This window comes from Halichoeres trimaculatus, unplaced genomic scaffold, assembly GCF_033239565.1.
Source record: "Halichoeres trimaculatus isolate MK-OKI-2021-1 unplaced genomic scaffold, fHalTri1.1 fHalTri1_scaffold_3, whole genome shotgun sequence".
In the NCBI taxonomy this organism is placed as follows: domain Eukaryota; kingdom Metazoa; phylum Chordata; class Actinopteri; order Labriformes; family Labridae; genus Halichoeres; species Halichoeres trimaculatus.
The window spans coordinates 10,275,694-10,291,766 of record NW_027437181.1 but is presented as its reverse complement, the minus strand read 5'-3'; the positions used below and the strand labels follow the sequence as shown (position 1 = coordinate 10,291,766).

Below are 16,073 nucleotides of genomic sequence, written 5' to 3'. Positions count from 1 at the left end.
TTTGGATTCGACTCTCTTAAATAAACCTCTCCCGGAACATATTTAACTGTATTTAACAGTGATTTAGCTTTCCCTGCTTCAAAGCACGAAACGAGCCCATATGATGTTAATCCTGAAATCATCCAGCTAGCTGAGGAAGACAGGCAGGAGAAATGGGGGCTCTGGACCATGTGTGTCTTGCAGCCCAGTACAGGTGAAGTACGTACAACTTCTTCCAAGTTTGCAAACACTCTTCGGTCTATCAGTCAACAACTCCAAGGCTTTTATTAAACACCTATGCTTTGCTGGCCATGTGTTCAAAGTCCAAAATTCCCAGGTCGGTATTCTCTGCCAGGTCTAAAATATCTGTCATCAACTCACAGGAGAGTTAATGCAGATCCTCAGCAAATAAATATCATAATACTTAAATTTGATTTAAATAAAAAAATTAGTATCTTAGATATTTAATTAAACAATAATTTATTCAATGATACATTCACATAATTATTTATTTATATATATCGCTATTTTTATATAATTAACAATGCATTTAATTGATAATTAAATTATTAAATAACACGTGCATATAATTGATCAAATAATTTTATTTCTTCTCATATATGTTTGTTGATTTTTTACAATATCAAATAACTATTAAGACTTTTAATTATTTAATTATTCATTTATATATATATTTTATTTTGGCAGTTTGAGTCCTTCATAGTAATTAATTCAATAATGATTAATCTTATAAGGATCTACATAAAGAAGTTTATACAAAACATCAAGTTTAATTTGATAATATTGATCTTATTTGGTGCCTTGGGAGCTCTGCCAACCACAGAACTATTTGAAATCAATGTGATCAAATTAAACTTGTTTTTTTTGCATTAACTTTATGTCTGCAGTTGTTTGCTGGATTTAGAAACCCCAAGACTCAGGCACATACGTCATATAAGAGTGTTGTATTTCTGTATTAGGTATTATGATATGTGCTGCATGTAAGTCAGTAAATAGTCTGTTTTTTGTATCGTTTGGGCTTCTATTGCAAAGCAAATTGTCCTTTGAGGATATTTCACAATCAGATCCAGTAGTAAGCATAGAAAAGATAAGCTTTTCAACACAGCTATTGAAGCTTCTCTACATCAGCCAGGACACAAAAAAACAGTTTTTTTAATGTCAAAATCTGTGTGGTGTTGGTCCAATGAATCTCATATTAGTTAAGCTTTGTATATGACAACATTCTGCTTTGATTTTTTTTGTTCAAACTTTTTTTCTATCTCTTAAAAATTGAACAACACAGAGCACCAGCTTCATGTTTTTTACACACATCAGTTTCTAGTTTTACCCAGTATTTTGACTTCATCTGGACTTCTAAGAAACCCCAGATGAACCATGCTGCTTTACATGTAATCATAATGTAATTAAAAACACAATATTTTCCTGCAGTTCTTTTAATCTCTTCAGATCTGCCCACCTGTGTCTCAGTGTGTCCAGTTTCTATCAGTGATCCGCTGATTAGCTCAGCCTTTAATGTCCCACCTGTGGACGTCTCTGCTTTCTGTTTCAGCACATGTGTGGGTGGATTGTGGAACTGCACCGAGTACAGCTGCCCAGGTTTGTGCCTTCACTTTGACCCTCCTGTATTTACTGGTTATAAAACCTAGTTGTAGAAATTATTGGTCTGACAGTAAAATATCTAACCTTTTCTGCAGGCGAGTGCTCTGTGACTGGTGACATGTACTTTCAGTCCTTTGACGGGCGCCTCTACACCTTCCCTGCAACTTGTCAGTACGTCCTGGCCAAAAGTCGAAACTCTGGGAGGTTTACAGTCACCATCCAGAACACTCCGTGTGGAGCTGTGAGTCACATTAAATCTCCTTTACTTATGCATCTGATTCAGGTGCGACACCTTTCTTTCTCTGCTACTCTTGCACACCCTTTCCACTTTGTACCCAAACTGCCCTGCTCTCTGGTCTCACAGGTTCATGCAGTTTGTCCATCATGTAGATTATATCATAGTTTAAGTGCCCATTAATCCCTGCTGAGTCCATTTCATTTGTGTTCATGCTGCAAAAACCTTTGAGGAAACGTCTCGATCATACTCTGACAGATAATCGTCAACAAAGCAACAAAAGGCTGAGCGCCTCTTCCCTTCTCCGCCTTTTCTTCTGAGCCTTGAGTTTCCCAGCAGCCTTTGAGGGGCCGATGAAGGGGTGGAGGCGAGATATAAGATGTCACACTCATCAGAGCAGAGGCCCCAGACCTCTAACAGCCAAGTGAACAGGATTACCTTATCTGCTCTGACTGACAGAGCTGTGGATGGCTTTGTAGTGAGTGGAGGGGAGGGGGGCCTGGACAGAGAGGAGGTTATGCGAAAACAGGAGGTGAATGATGGGAAAAGTAGACAGAGGAGGGGGCTGATAAAACCTTTTTCTTATGAAAGAGACGATTCATAGTGGTGAAGCGTTTACTGTCAGTGGTGTTCAGGCGTCTAAAATTTTAAATTATCAAAGCAAAATAAACCAGTACAAAATCTACTGTATACTCACACTTTGAGGTATAGATTTCAACTGTTTCGCCCTGACATGGCTTGTCTGGGTTACCTGGGTGTTTGCAAGAAGTGTTGCTCTTTCTCTCTGTCCTCTCAGTATTTTCTACCCTCCTATTTTGTTTAACCTTTTATACCCTACTAAATGACATCACCTGTTTGAGACGATGCCTGTCCACATTATCCATCCTCCTTGTCTTAATTGCAGAATTTGGACGGGGCTTGCATCCAGTCAGTTAACCTGGTCACTGATGAGGATCCAAGAACGGAGATTACACTGAGTCACATCGGAGAAGTCTTCATGGCTGGACAGTATCGCATCTCTTTGCCTTATTCTGACGGTAACGCCCTTTTCTGTTATTGTGCTGCTTCTCTCTGAGGATTCCTCCCTTTTCAGATGGTGTCATTTTAAACAGTCAAAAAATCATTAAGATTTGACATTTAGGAAGGTTAAAGCTATAAATGAGGAGGTGAGTTTGAAAAATAAAATTCTTAAAAGATATTATTACCTCTGCCTGTCTGTTTGTTTGTCTGTGAACAATGTAACTCAAAAAGTAGCAAACAGATCTTGATGACATTTTCAGGAAATGTTCAAAATAGGATAAGGAGGAAGTGATTTGATTTTGGAGGTGATCCAGATCACCATCTGGACCCAGGACTTTTTGAAAGGATTCTTTATTATTGTGAGATAGGGCCATTTTCACCATATGTGTATATAAATTTATGATAAATGGTCAGATTACTTTGCAAAACAATACAAGACAAGGTCATGACAGATGCAAAATTACGGTTCAGATCCTGGCAATATTCTTGATACTGAGATCCAGAATATGAAATATGTACTGGGTCATCATATTTTTAACACAGTCAGGTAACAAATTATCATACAATCCTGCAACTAACACCAAATTGTAGCAGACAGTCTGCTGACAGGGAGTATAACATTAAAGTAAGACTAAAGTGTTGCATGACAATCCCAATGCTAGGCGAAGGTCTGCGCTCTCTTAAGCTTAATATTCGATGTGCATTATCACACCATAAGCATTTTGCTGAAATGGTAGTCAATACAGTGCTGGAGTCACTTAACATCCCAGCACAGTAAGAGCTAAGTATCAGACTTGTGTTGCATTTATGTGCCAGCATCATTAATGCAGGACAGGAGCTGTTTAAAGTGACAGTTGCAGACCCACCAGCCAAAGAAATTAAAAATGAGAAATAGAAGAAGATTTATGCTGAAGTGATGACCATATCATCCTTATTCCTCATGCACAAACCTGATTTTTGCCCTCCTGCTTCTCCTGCAGATATGGTCCACATCCAGGAGCTGTCATCCATGTTCCTGCAGGTGAAGACGACGTTTGGTCTGCGTCTCCAGTACAGCTGGAAGGAGTTTCGTCTTTACCTGCAGGCCGACGAGCTGTGGAAGGACGACACGGTGGGCCTGTGTGGCACCTTCAATGGCAACATCCAAGATGACTTCCTGTAAGTGTGCTCCCGCTGACCTTTGACCCCTTCTGCACCTTTTGTAGACCCTCCCTCTAGTGACAGGAGGAGAGAGGTGCTCCTGTTTCACAGGCAGAGAAGGAGGTGATGGAGAAGTGCTCTCTCCCCCTCTCTGTAATGCACACTGGCCGGGCGGCTCAGCATCAAAAGCTTCGCTGTCTGATCGGCTCTTTAAGGCAGGCTATGAGCGCCCAACTGGACACGGCACTTCAACAAGGAATTGACTGTTGGAGGAAAAGGGGCTTCACTGTACAGAATGGTAAAGGCCGAGCGTGGAGGGCGGATGTTGTCTAACAGCTGTAAATGGATATACATCACAGCCGCTGACTGAAGCGGCTGTTTGCTGCTTGGAAAAGTGAAGCCTACTTTTCCCACAGAAAATACTGCGGACAGAATGATGAGTTGCAGAATCTGTTGTCCATTTTCTTCATAAATCTGTGCTACTTTACGAGCTTCTGTGACTTGTTGTGGCAACACAAAAGACAAATTGGTTTAAGTTGGGCCAAAAAAACAAAACAATATTAGAAAAGCAATCAGAGAGCGCAGACCTCCGCCAAGCATTGTGATTGTCATGCAACACTTTAGTCCTACTTTAATGTTATACTCTCTTTCAGCAGACTGTCTGCTAAAATTTGGTGTTAGTTGCAGGTTTGTACGATAATTTGTTACCAGATAGAGTTGAAAATTATGATGACCCAGTACATATTTCATATTCCAGGTCTTAGTATCCAGAATATTGCCAGGATCTGGATCGTACTTTTACATCTGTCAGAAATGGTAGTGACGTTGTCTTGTATTGTTTTAGAAAGAAATCCGACCATTAATCCTGGAGTTATATACACATATGGTGAAAACGTCCCTATCTCACAATGATAAAGAATCCTTCAAAAGAAATCCTGAATCCAGACAGTGATCTGGATCACCTCCAAAATTGAATTCTTCCTTATCCCCATTTGAACATTTCCTGAGAATGTCATCAAGATCTGTTCGTTACTCTCTCAAATGCACGCCTCTGCAAGAGTCATATCCTATGACTGTGCATGATGGTGCTCATGGGAAACTGAGTCTGTATTCTGGGGAACTGACCTCAGTCCTTACAGCGCTTGGAGATGGAGATGGTTGACAACGGAAATTTTGTTGCCACGTTTTTTTAAAATTTTTTTAAATTTATTTATTTATTTTTTACCTCTGATGTCCCGAGATCGGATGCAGAATTTAGACTTTATCAGATTAGATAGAGTTTTTATGGTATCTGTTTTTTAAATTCAGATTTCTTTGATAAAGTGCGGCAAAAACTATGACTTATTAGGTTGACAGTATCAGCAGGGAAACCTAGGTGATTTTCTACCTGGTTTAAGTTTCACTGTGCCAAATGAGCTTGATATGTTTGTTTTGCTCCATGTATTTGTAAATAACACTGGGTTTACCTTATGTGTCTCTCTGCAGATCCCCTTCAGGTATGATAGAAAGCACGCCTCAGCTGTTTGGAAACGCCTGGAGAGTCTCATCAGCTTGTTCACCCAGTTTCAGTGCACCTCAGCTTGACCCCTGTGATACACACCAGCAAGCTGGTCAGTGTCTTTCCCTTTGTATTGAAAGAAAATTAACCATATTTTGTTTTTCTAATTATTTATATTTGTGATTTTTTGAGGCAAAAATCTGAGTATCTGGGGCTAAGTCTTTAGATTTAGACAACAAATGACCATTCTTTCTATCAGGTAAAAAAACCCAAACACCTGCTCTTTGTTTCTCTACAGTGGCCTATGCCTCACAGATGTGTGATGTACTGAACCAGGATCTGTTCTCAGCCTGTCACGAGTACCTCAGTCCGACCTCTTTCCATCAGCAGTGTCGCTCTGACACCTGTAAGTGTGGGACTCCCTGCCTCTGCTCAGCTCTTGCTCACTACGCTCGACAATGCCGCAGGTTCTCTGTCATCATCGACTTTCGATCTCAGATACCTGACTGTGGTGAGTGATTTGTATTTTTAAATTTTGTATTCGGGCTCATTTGTGCAGCAGTTCACCTCTTACTGTCGACAAAGCTGATTTTATTGATGAAACATTTCTCCGGTGTGATTTGCTAATGAGAGTCCCTATCTCTCCTTGCAGGGCTCACCTGTCCTCCAACCATGACGTATGGCACCTGTGTGTCGTCCTGCCAGCACCGTTGCTCCGCCCTCTCCATCCCGCAGCACTGTGGGGAGGAGTGTGAGGAGGGCTGCGTCTGCCCTCAGGGATCCTTCTATAACCACCGAACACAAACCTGTGTGCACAGGTAGGGCTGAGGAGGGGCAAGGGGAAGAAATGAGAAGAAAAATGACATTATTTTTATGCTGATAAAGTTAATAATTTCAGGAAAAACATTTCAGACAAAGCAGTGAAGAAATCCATCATTTAAATCCTGAATTATAAAGCAGTTGTGTATCAGTGCAGCTCCATGTCTCCATGCAGCCGTGCTGTGAGTTTGGAGCCAGTCGGAGGATAAAGTGAGCTGAAGACACTCCACCAAACCGATCCTCTCTAAGTGATATTTGTATCTCCTCTGGAGTTTAGGTCAGCCTTTAAGTGGAGAGCCGTGTATCTTCCCCGCAGACGTTACAGAGCCAGAGGACCTCAGTAATTGTGCTCTTGCTTTCAGCCCGCTCTGCCCTAAAAGACAAGCAGCTTAATTCCTCTTAAATGTCCCAGGTTTTTACATCCTAGTGCAGCGCGGTGCCTTACTTACCATGTGATAGAGTTACATCAAGGAATTCACCGTGAAACCCCCCTTTCATTCCCACTCGAGCTGGGGACTGCACAGATATCTGATAACCAGTGAGAAAGAATTTGTTGCAAAGAGGCCGATGTGTGGCGCTGGTTTGTTTCTCACAAGTTTTAGCACCTTATAAACAACATAAAAATCAGCATTCATATTCATGCTTTTTTATTGAGAGTTTTTTTTTTAAAGGATGTTTAGTTTAGGATTCGACACCTTCAGCACTGATTTCACCTCTTTAAGCCTGCTTATCTGCCCCCTATCCCCTTACCTGTAATACTCTGTTTAAGGTAACACAAAGCCCTCTTTAACATAAATCTTTACACTGCAGTGAACAAACTGAGCAGTATTGAGTTTACATCACCCAAAGCTGGCTGTTTAAGTACTCAGGAGCTTTCTGAAGACCTTTGGACGCTAAGTCACATTTGTCAGTGATCTGACCTCTTCTCATGTGCGTTTTTTTCCAGGAGTGAGTGCCCCTGCAGTTTCCTGGGAGCAGATTATGAGCCAGGAGATGTGATCATGACCTCAGCAGGTGTTCAGTAAGGTCTTTTCATTCATCTCTGGTTTTCTGATAACACTTTCCCATCACAGAGTAATGTGCTTTAAGGGCAGATTTCATGTGTTTTTACACTTTAAAGATATAAATGTCTCTCAGGTCCTTGTTAGTGTGATAGGACAGTTCATTAAAACCATCTTGATCATCGTTCTGTTGTCTCTGTTCCTCTACAGACTCTGTGTGAATGGTAAACTGGTGTCACAGACAGCAGACAGTGGTGAGTGGCTTTATTACACATTTTTTTCCTCTTCCTGGTGCGTTTTTTTTTTTTCTTTTTTTAATAGCATCACTGAAGTGTTCTCTTACCTTTCGTTTTCTCGCCTCCTCTTCCAGATAGGCTGTGTCCGGCTGGTCAGCTCTATCAGAACTGCTCAGAGGGACAGGACGGCTACTTGTCAGGAAGGGGCGTGGCCTGTGAGCGCACATGTGAATCTTACCTGCTCAACCTCACCTGCTCCACACATGAGCCCTGTGTGGCTGGATGTACCTGCCCCCCTGGGTGAGTGATGCAGCATGTGTGGTATTCTAGCTGCTGGAAATATAAGAAATACTTCATAACTAATTGCTCTGAACTCCTAAATGTTCTTGTTCATCTGTCGAAGGTGACTCATAATGATGCTACAAAAGAGCGTGACCTTCAGATGTAACAGTGTGGGATTGGTGAAACTTGAAGCTTGAGTCACTGTGTCACTGACTTGGGGAGGGGAGCTGGCTGTAGGCTGGTTAAAGACCGGAAAAATGTCACATGAGGCAGGAATAATCCTCTGACTCTTCCTGGCAGCAGGTCAAGCATTAAAGATCTCTGTGCCTGGTGATGCTTACAGGAGGGAAGGCAGGAGGGTTTCTACTGACTCAGACTGATGGGGACTGTGACTTATAGAGACAGAAGACATCTGATGGAAGTCGTATGAGGACTTAAACTCCCGTACTTTCTTTGCATTTGTCCATGTGGCATTAACTCTTCAGGATGGCCCAATTGGTAGACTGTATAATTAATAGACATAGTCTCCCCAACGTCTGTTTCTGAAACTGGCTTTTGAAGCAGATCGGCTATCCCGGCCATATAAGAAGTGACAGGGGAGTCGAGGACAGCTATAGGGCGCACGTCAGTCACGTGAGCTGAACTGTGCACCTGATTGGGCGAGCTCACGATCTTAATATCTTCTGAATTGCCCCATACAGTGTGCCGATAGTAGAGTTAGCAATTCAGACAGGAGACCTTTTCTAAGCCAGGCTGTAAATACGTTAACTTCTGTTGTGAAAACTGCTTTTTTTTGGCTTTGTGTGTGTTTGACTACTGGTACTTCAGCCTCAAGCAGACACTCGAGAAACAGCGCTTCCACATTGTCTCACTCTTTTACACTGGTGGTTACTGCTTGGTCCAAACCTGTTTCTGAGGTCAGCTTGGACCCATGAAAACACCCTTGTTTATCTTTTTTCTTACGTGATTTCAGACTATCCTGCTCAGACTCAGGCTTTCTTGGTATCAAACATATAAAACTTTTGTAAAATCTGTCTGATTCCAGTTGAGTTTTGAAACTAACAGAGACATTTGTACCCGACTTCAGTGATATTCTTCACAGCTAGCAGCGATCATTTCTGATGACTCTTAGATCATCTGTGTAGGACAAAAGTCCTCATAGCCAGCAGATGAGCTGGACAGACATCATGGAGCAGATTACAGTAACCTGATCTCTATAATCCAGTCGGCCTGAAAGGAGGGTTAAGTGGTTTCATTTTGTGACATCAACTCAGAGTCATCATGAGGACAAAATGCACAGACAGGCTCGGCTGAGATACATCAAAGTTTATGACACTTTCTGACTAGTTTAAGAGTCTTAATGTTATTTCTCTTGATATTAAAGTGCATAAGGTTTACCTTACTGATTCATAAAGCAGATGAAGAAGAACCATGACAAAAATAATTTAAACAGAATAATTAACAACTTTATTTTACTGGCAGAACATTGTTTGTGTTTGGAAAGGATAAAAATGTATTTACCAGTGGTATAACAGGCTTCTGTTGGAAAAACAAATGAAAGACATAAAACCAACAACATAAGACTTGAAGCTCAATAAAACTTACGCTGACAATCCCATAACACCACATGACAACACTGCCTATACTCTATTTATTTAATCAAGTTATTTATGATTTTAAAGATTGTTCAGTGTTATCAACAAATGTGTGAGTCTGACACTGATCTCGGTGTTTAAATTGCAAAAAAATGTTTTGAAAACATTACACTGAGAATCAAACACTTGTGTGTTTTCACACACAAGCGTTTGTAAGTCAGCCACTTACCACTTCAAGAAAAAATAATCAAAGGTATGAAGCACAAACATATAAATGATAAAGATTTACATAGAAATAGGCGATATAAAACAGGCTCTGCTGCATACTTTTGTATGTTATTTTTTGACAATTGGAAACAAAAATCTCAGTTTTCTATTCATAGATCTTATTAGTTTTATGTGACAAATTACTACACATTAGTTCCACATGTAATTAATCCCTGCCCTTCTTCAGTGTATAAATAGCTTCAGTTTGTATCAGTAGCACAAGTGAAAGGTCAGACAGTAACAGAGAGACTGTGTGGTTATTTTTGACTCTGTGTCATCTCTGCTGACCTCACTGCTGTGATTCACAACCAGCTCTACAGCACAACGACCTTTAGCCTGTCACGAATTTGCTCTAAATGATCTTAATGCTGCTTATGTTGGGAGTTTTAATAAATCACTGGAGCCTGATAGTTTGACGGCTAATTTTGTGGTTAATTTGGAGACAAAGAAACGGCTGTGTCAGGTTAATGGTGCAGTCAGGAGTCCAGTAGAAAAAGTAGTTTTATGGGAACAGTTAGGATTATGATAATGATCCTTTTTGGAATATTATGGCAGGTCAACTTTGTGACTGGATGATCACCAAGTGCCCCCTCTGCCATCTAAACACTGTACACAGATTAAAGGTCCCATATTCTGCTCCTTTTCTGCAGTTTAATATGGATCATTGATGTCTTCATGAGATGGTAGTAACATGTTTTGTTCCAAAAAGCCATTAAATCAAGCACAGCAGCATTGTTTCCAGGCTCTCATAGCCCCTCTGTTCAGAACGCTCTGATTTAGTGGTCGTGGCCTCCATATGTAAATGAGCCACCACTGATACCGGCCCGCTCTTCCACGTCACTGAGAGCGGCGCCACGAGCTCCAAGTGCACAATGTTTAGAAAACAGCGAAGCTCGTTTACTGTAACATTACAGGCTAAAACAACAGGCTAACCGCAGCTACAGTTAGCATCCTGAAGCTAACACAGAGACAGGGAGGACACTGAGGAAAAGCTTTACATCTGCTCCACAGCACACAGCATTTAAAATACTCACATTTCCAGGGTCCGAGGTTTGTTGGCGGATGGTTGGTAATGCGCCTGGATTCAGGACCAGTCTATTCGCTAGCCCTCTGTTGTACTGTCCAAAGTTGGAAAAGCAGTCGGCCGTGAAGTGACTAGCACACACATGCACAGTTTTACTGAGTGTAGCTGGCACATTTCCTTGATAAATGAACTCTAGCCACTTAGTCTTGTCTTCTTCTGAGATGGGAAACTTGTGCATGGAACTATGTGGCTGCTTACAGCTAAAAACAGAGCAGTGATGGCCATTCAACTTTGGCATTCTCCTCCCCACTGCTGGAGGAGGGAGTGGGCGGGGAGGGGGTTCGGGGCAGAAAGTGGACCAATCAGGTCAGACTTGCTTCTGACTGGTCAAAAACGGGAATCGCTGATGTCGGCATATCCCCAAAATCCAAACAGCTCATTTTAGGTCAGGATTTTACATTCACAAGCACTACTAAGTACAGGTTTTGTCATTAAATATCACATTTTGTGGGCTGGGAGGAAAGCCAAAGACCCACAAATTTCACTAAAAGACTTAATAAAGTGATTTTTGCATAATATGGGAGCTTTAATATCATGGTAAAAACAAAACAAAACACTCTGCTCCTAGTCCACCGTGAGGTATTCGTCTGCAGCAGCACTATAAAACCTCAGACGAGGAATAATTAGTTAAGGTGCTGACAGAAGAATCTATTGTGTCTCATTCACAATGGCACACTTTGTTTATGATCAAAATATCCTTTCATTCGGAGACTATTAGCCCTGCTGAAACTGGACCTTCAGGTGCAAAACAGGACCATGCAGCATACTGGAATCTGGTGTTAGTTACAGCAAGCACATGGAAACATCTGGAAGCAAAAGTTTAGGAGTTTCCCACTCAAGGAAACATAAAAAAACCCTGTTCTGATGCACTCAGAAAGGACTGATCTTGTTTTCCTCTGGTCTGATAAAATGTGTGATCTTTCGCACAACACCTGGCCCAGCACCGGATGCATCCTTGTCCAAAAACAACCCATTTTTGAGTCTCCTTCTTCTGTCGCCACTCTATGAAATCGTATCTCCCTCAGTACTTTTTTCATTATCTGTTAGAATTAAATTCAAATGAAGGCTGTGATTATGAAAATTTATTCATAATGTGCGTGTAGAGCAGGAGAGTGAATGATTTTAGATTCTTTGATCAGTGTACTTGATACTGCAGCTTGGCGGACGGATAAAGGAAGCTGTTAACACGGTTTTATCTGGGATGTAACTCTACTCAGATGAACCTGAGGTTTGTGATGGGACCATTTACTGTGTCACTTCATTGTCTGCTGTCTTGCCAGTGGATATAGCTCAACCCGGGATATTACAAGATACTTATCAGCCTTCGTCTCGCAGAGTGGAGAGTAAATGGAGGCATCCGGACAAAGACTGTTTCTCTCCCTATCTCTGAGAATCCTAATTGTCTGGTTTTCTCATGTAGCCAACGAGTGTTACCGCTTTTCATCCACAGGCGCCCACCCCTGAACTCTCTCCCTCATGTTTCCTGGGATTGCTCTGCTCTTCAGGGTCACCTACCTTGGCTCTGCTTCTGTTGATCTCTGGGCAAAAGGACAGTCCCCATATCTGAGTTAGGGATAGAGAAAGCTCTGAATGACATGATGCTATGACTGGATTGCATCTTGGGAGCCCACAGTTTCTTCAGCACTGACATAAGCTCTAGCTTTGACACTGCAGACCTTCAGAGTGTGACCAAATATACCAGTTTCACTGAGTTGTAATCCACTCAATTTTTTTAAAATTCATCCCGAATTTTGATCCTGGACTAGGCCAAGTTGAGCCAAAAGCTTAGGCATAAAAGTACATTTAAGGTTTGAATAAAAAACATGTTGTGTGGCTAAAGGTTTGGAGGCAAAGCTAGGTTCCCCAGCTAAATCCATTTGTTTGCCCATTCATAAGTTATTACCTACGCTAGGAGGTTATGTTTTTGGGAGAGTTTGTCTGTTTGTTTTTCTGTGAACAACATAATTCAAAAAGTAACAAATGGATCTTGATGAAATTTTCAGGAAATGTTCAAAATGAGATGAGGAAGAAGTGAATAAATTTTGGAGGTGATCTGGATCACTGTCTGGAGCCAGGTTTGTTTTTAAAGGATTAGGTCCTTTTTCCCCCTATGTGTATACAACTCCACGATAAATGGTCAGATTGCTTTGCAAAACAATACAAGACAAGGTCACCATAATTTCTGACAGATGTAAAAGTACAATCCACATCCTGGCAATATTCTGGATACTAAGATCCAGAATATGAAATATGTCATCATAGTTTTCAACACTGTCAGGTAACAAATTATCGTACAAACCTGCAGCTAGCACCAAATTGTAGCAGACAGTCTGCTGAAAGGGAGTATAACATTAAAGTAGGACTAAAGTGGTGCATGACAATCACAATATGCTTGGCAGAGGTCTGTGCTCTCTGATTGTTTTTCTAGTTGTGTTATTGATGTCTTGAAACTGATTAATCTCAGGCCTGGATCTACTTTTATAATTGTCCCACGAAAGAGTGAAAATTTTCAAGTGGGTGGATTTTTTTCCTTCTCCTTTAAATGCTACACAAGTGAATATTTGGGACCTTTTCTAAGTTAGCTTGAGATAGTGGCCATTAAATGACCAGGTCAAGACACTAACATGTCTTTGAAAGCTGCAGTGATCCTGGGTAATGTTCATGTTAATGCTAATTTGATGAGTCTTTTTTTCCCACAGCTTGCTGAAACATGGAGATGAGTGCTTTGAACCAGCATCCTGCCCCTGTCTGTGGAAAGGAAAGGAGTATTACCCTGGAGAAAGAGTCTCCTCTCCCTGCCATCAGTGGTGAGTTCATGGGTTTATGAAGACTAAGCCACAACTTTAATGTCTGTTAACTACTCTGACCGGCGTCCATATGATCTTTAAGTGTTAATTTCCCTTTTGTCTTCAATTGGTCTTTATCCATTTTGACATGTTGCACCAATTTGTTTTACCATCACTGATCTCCTGCTAACAGAGCCTGTCAGACTTAAGACAAATCTCCAACAGTTTGGCTAATTTTTCAAAGTCAGATTCAGCCTGAGAGCGATGACTCCTGAGATTGTCCGTGTAGCAAAAGTGGCCACCTGATATCTATAATTCTGAGTTATCAGAGGACAGAGACAGGCCTGAAAAACAGAGCCAGGCCTTGTGTGACTCTTTGATTCCCTCTGCTTCAGTCCGCTGAAAGGAAACTCTCTCCTGGTGATCTCAGTCGATCCTCCCATTTCTTCTTCGAGCCATAGCCAGAGAAGACGATGTAGATGACAGCCTAATAGCTCAATGAGCGCTGATTCAGCCTTGGACAATTCAGCGGCCACTTTTCTGCCAGCTGTAAACCCGAGGCTCTCCACAAAAGGAGGCCATTAGAGATGAAAAAAGTGCCTTCAAACTAAGTGGGAACAAGTTGGTGCTGAATCACTGAAGCTTTGCTCTCTTTGTAGTGTTTGCCAGCATGGGACCTTCCAGTGTGAGTTTCATCCATGTCCATCGATGTGCATGGCTTACGGGGATCGCCACTACAGGACGTTTGATGGGCTGCTGTTTGACTATGTTGGTGCATGCAAAGTCTACCTTGTAAAGGTATTTCAAGTCCTCATTAAAGAAAGGGAAAAAAATCTGGACTTTTGCACATTTTAACCACTCATTTGGAATAATAACAGCATGAAGTTTGAGTTATTGAGAATTTTTGTGTCCAATGGTCTTTTGAATTTCAAGAATACCTCACACTGACATGATGATCATATGTTGCCAAAGTTTTTACCTGCGGTTTCTGGTCAAAAAGTGAAAAGGAAGTGGGAAAAAAGAGATTTAGAGCATGAGTATTAAAAAGAGAAAACTCTTAATCTTTATGAAATCATTTGATGCCCTGATCACCCTGAACATCTTTCTGCCCTTGCTAAATTTTAGGGATGCACCAATATCAAAATTTTGATATTCATATTTACCAATATCAGTATTGGTAGTTTTGGTATTTACATAGTCATAGAAAACAATATTATTTGGGTCTTGAAAGACGGTTCAAGATGCTCTGAAAAATGGCCGGTGGCTAATGAGTCAATATTTGCCTAGTTTTTCACATCGGCCGATACGGATATGTTAAAAAAATGACTAACATCGGCTAATACTAACATTGATACCAATATATAGTGCATCCCTACTAAATTTAGTAGCTGGAATCAGGTTAATGCTTGTCCAGGTGCATGTGTATTTTGAATTCTTATTTAAAATATTTCTCAGTTTTTAAAACACTGGCCGTTTCTGTGAGTAAAGTTTTTTCCTTTCCACAGAGCAGCGCTGATGTGATGTTCAGTGTAGCAGCTGAGAACGTTGACTGTTTTGACAGTGGAGTCATCTGCAGGAAATCTCTGCTGATCAGTATCGGAAGATCCTTTGTGGCATTTGATGACGACACAGGGAAGCCAGTAAGAGTTGCTTCAGATGTGATTTTATGCTCACAAAAAAATGATTCTGGTTTCAGGCTTTACAGAAAATTATCTTTAGAGCAACACTTTAGAGATTTAAAACCACTATTTCCTTTTCAGAATCCATCCAGTTTGATCGACAGGAAGCAGAGGATGTTCATCTGGCCTGCAGGATACTACACAGTGGTTCATTTCCCAGAGGAGGACGTCACCGTCCTCTGGGACCGGAAGACCACTGTCCACATTCAGGTTGGACCTCGCTGGCAGGTAAGACAAGACGGCCTTGCCTTTCCTCTGATCTGATGTAGAGCATTTTGCAGACATCAAATCAAAGTCAAATCCAAGCAACTTAAATATTACAACATTCACTTTTAGAACTTCTTATATCTTTGTCAATGAACAACCAGAAGACTTCTCAGAATCTGCAGCAACACTGCTCCTTGTAGACTTTACCCATCCTGTTTTTCATACTCTTCAATATCCATGCATGTAAGTTATCAATTATAATATGTTTGTGGATGTGTCCAGGGGAAGCTGAGTGGGCTATGTGGAAACTTTGACATGAAGACGGTGAACGAGATGCGAACCCCTGACAACATCGACTCTGCAACTCCACAGGAGTTTGGAAACAGCTGGACGGCAGCAGAAGTGAGTTAAGTTAGTTTTTAATCAATATAGCCGATAGAGTATCAGGCCTTACTTATAGTTCCTAAAACCCTCTGTTTCTGTTTGTGTGTGTGTGTATTCAGTGTGTGAACAGTCCAGACATCAGACACCCCTGCAGCCTCAGTCCGCTCAGAGAGCCTTTTGCAAAGCGTCAGTGTGCTGTGCTGCTCAGTGAGGTCTTCCAGGCCTGCCACCCTGTGGTGAG

General features: G+C 41.3%; 1 protein-coding gene across 1 annotated transcript in view; it reads left to right on the top strand.

Moving 5' to 3' along the window:
• Positions 1–16,073, top strand: part of otog (otogelin) — a 44,205-nt gene that overhangs the window by 10,696 nt on the left and 17,436 nt on the right. The window contains exons 11-26 of the mRNA XM_074666502.1: positions 1,550–1,596; positions 1,695–1,840; positions 2,739–2,871; positions 3,835–4,012; positions 5,480–5,604; positions 5,791–6,003; positions 6,145–6,310; positions 7,258–7,332; positions 7,523–7,566; positions 7,683–7,848; positions 13,476–13,583; positions 14,222–14,360; positions 15,068–15,202; positions 15,323–15,469; positions 15,731–15,850; positions 15,952–16,068. Coding sequence (XP_074522603.1) covers positions 1,550–1,596; positions 1,695–1,840; positions 2,739–2,871; positions 3,835–4,012; positions 5,480–5,604; positions 5,791–6,003; positions 6,145–6,310; positions 7,258–7,332; positions 7,523–7,566; positions 7,683–7,848; positions 13,476–13,583; positions 14,222–14,360; positions 15,068–15,202; positions 15,323–15,469; positions 15,731–15,850; positions 15,952–16,068 — 2,059 coding nt within the window. The remainder of the gene's footprint in view (positions 1–1,549; positions 1,597–1,694; positions 1,841–2,738; positions 2,872–3,834; positions 4,013–5,479; positions 5,605–5,790; positions 6,004–6,144; positions 6,311–7,257; positions 7,333–7,522; positions 7,567–7,682; positions 7,849–13,475; positions 13,584–14,221; positions 14,361–15,067; positions 15,203–15,322; positions 15,470–15,730; positions 15,851–15,951; positions 16,069–16,073) is intronic.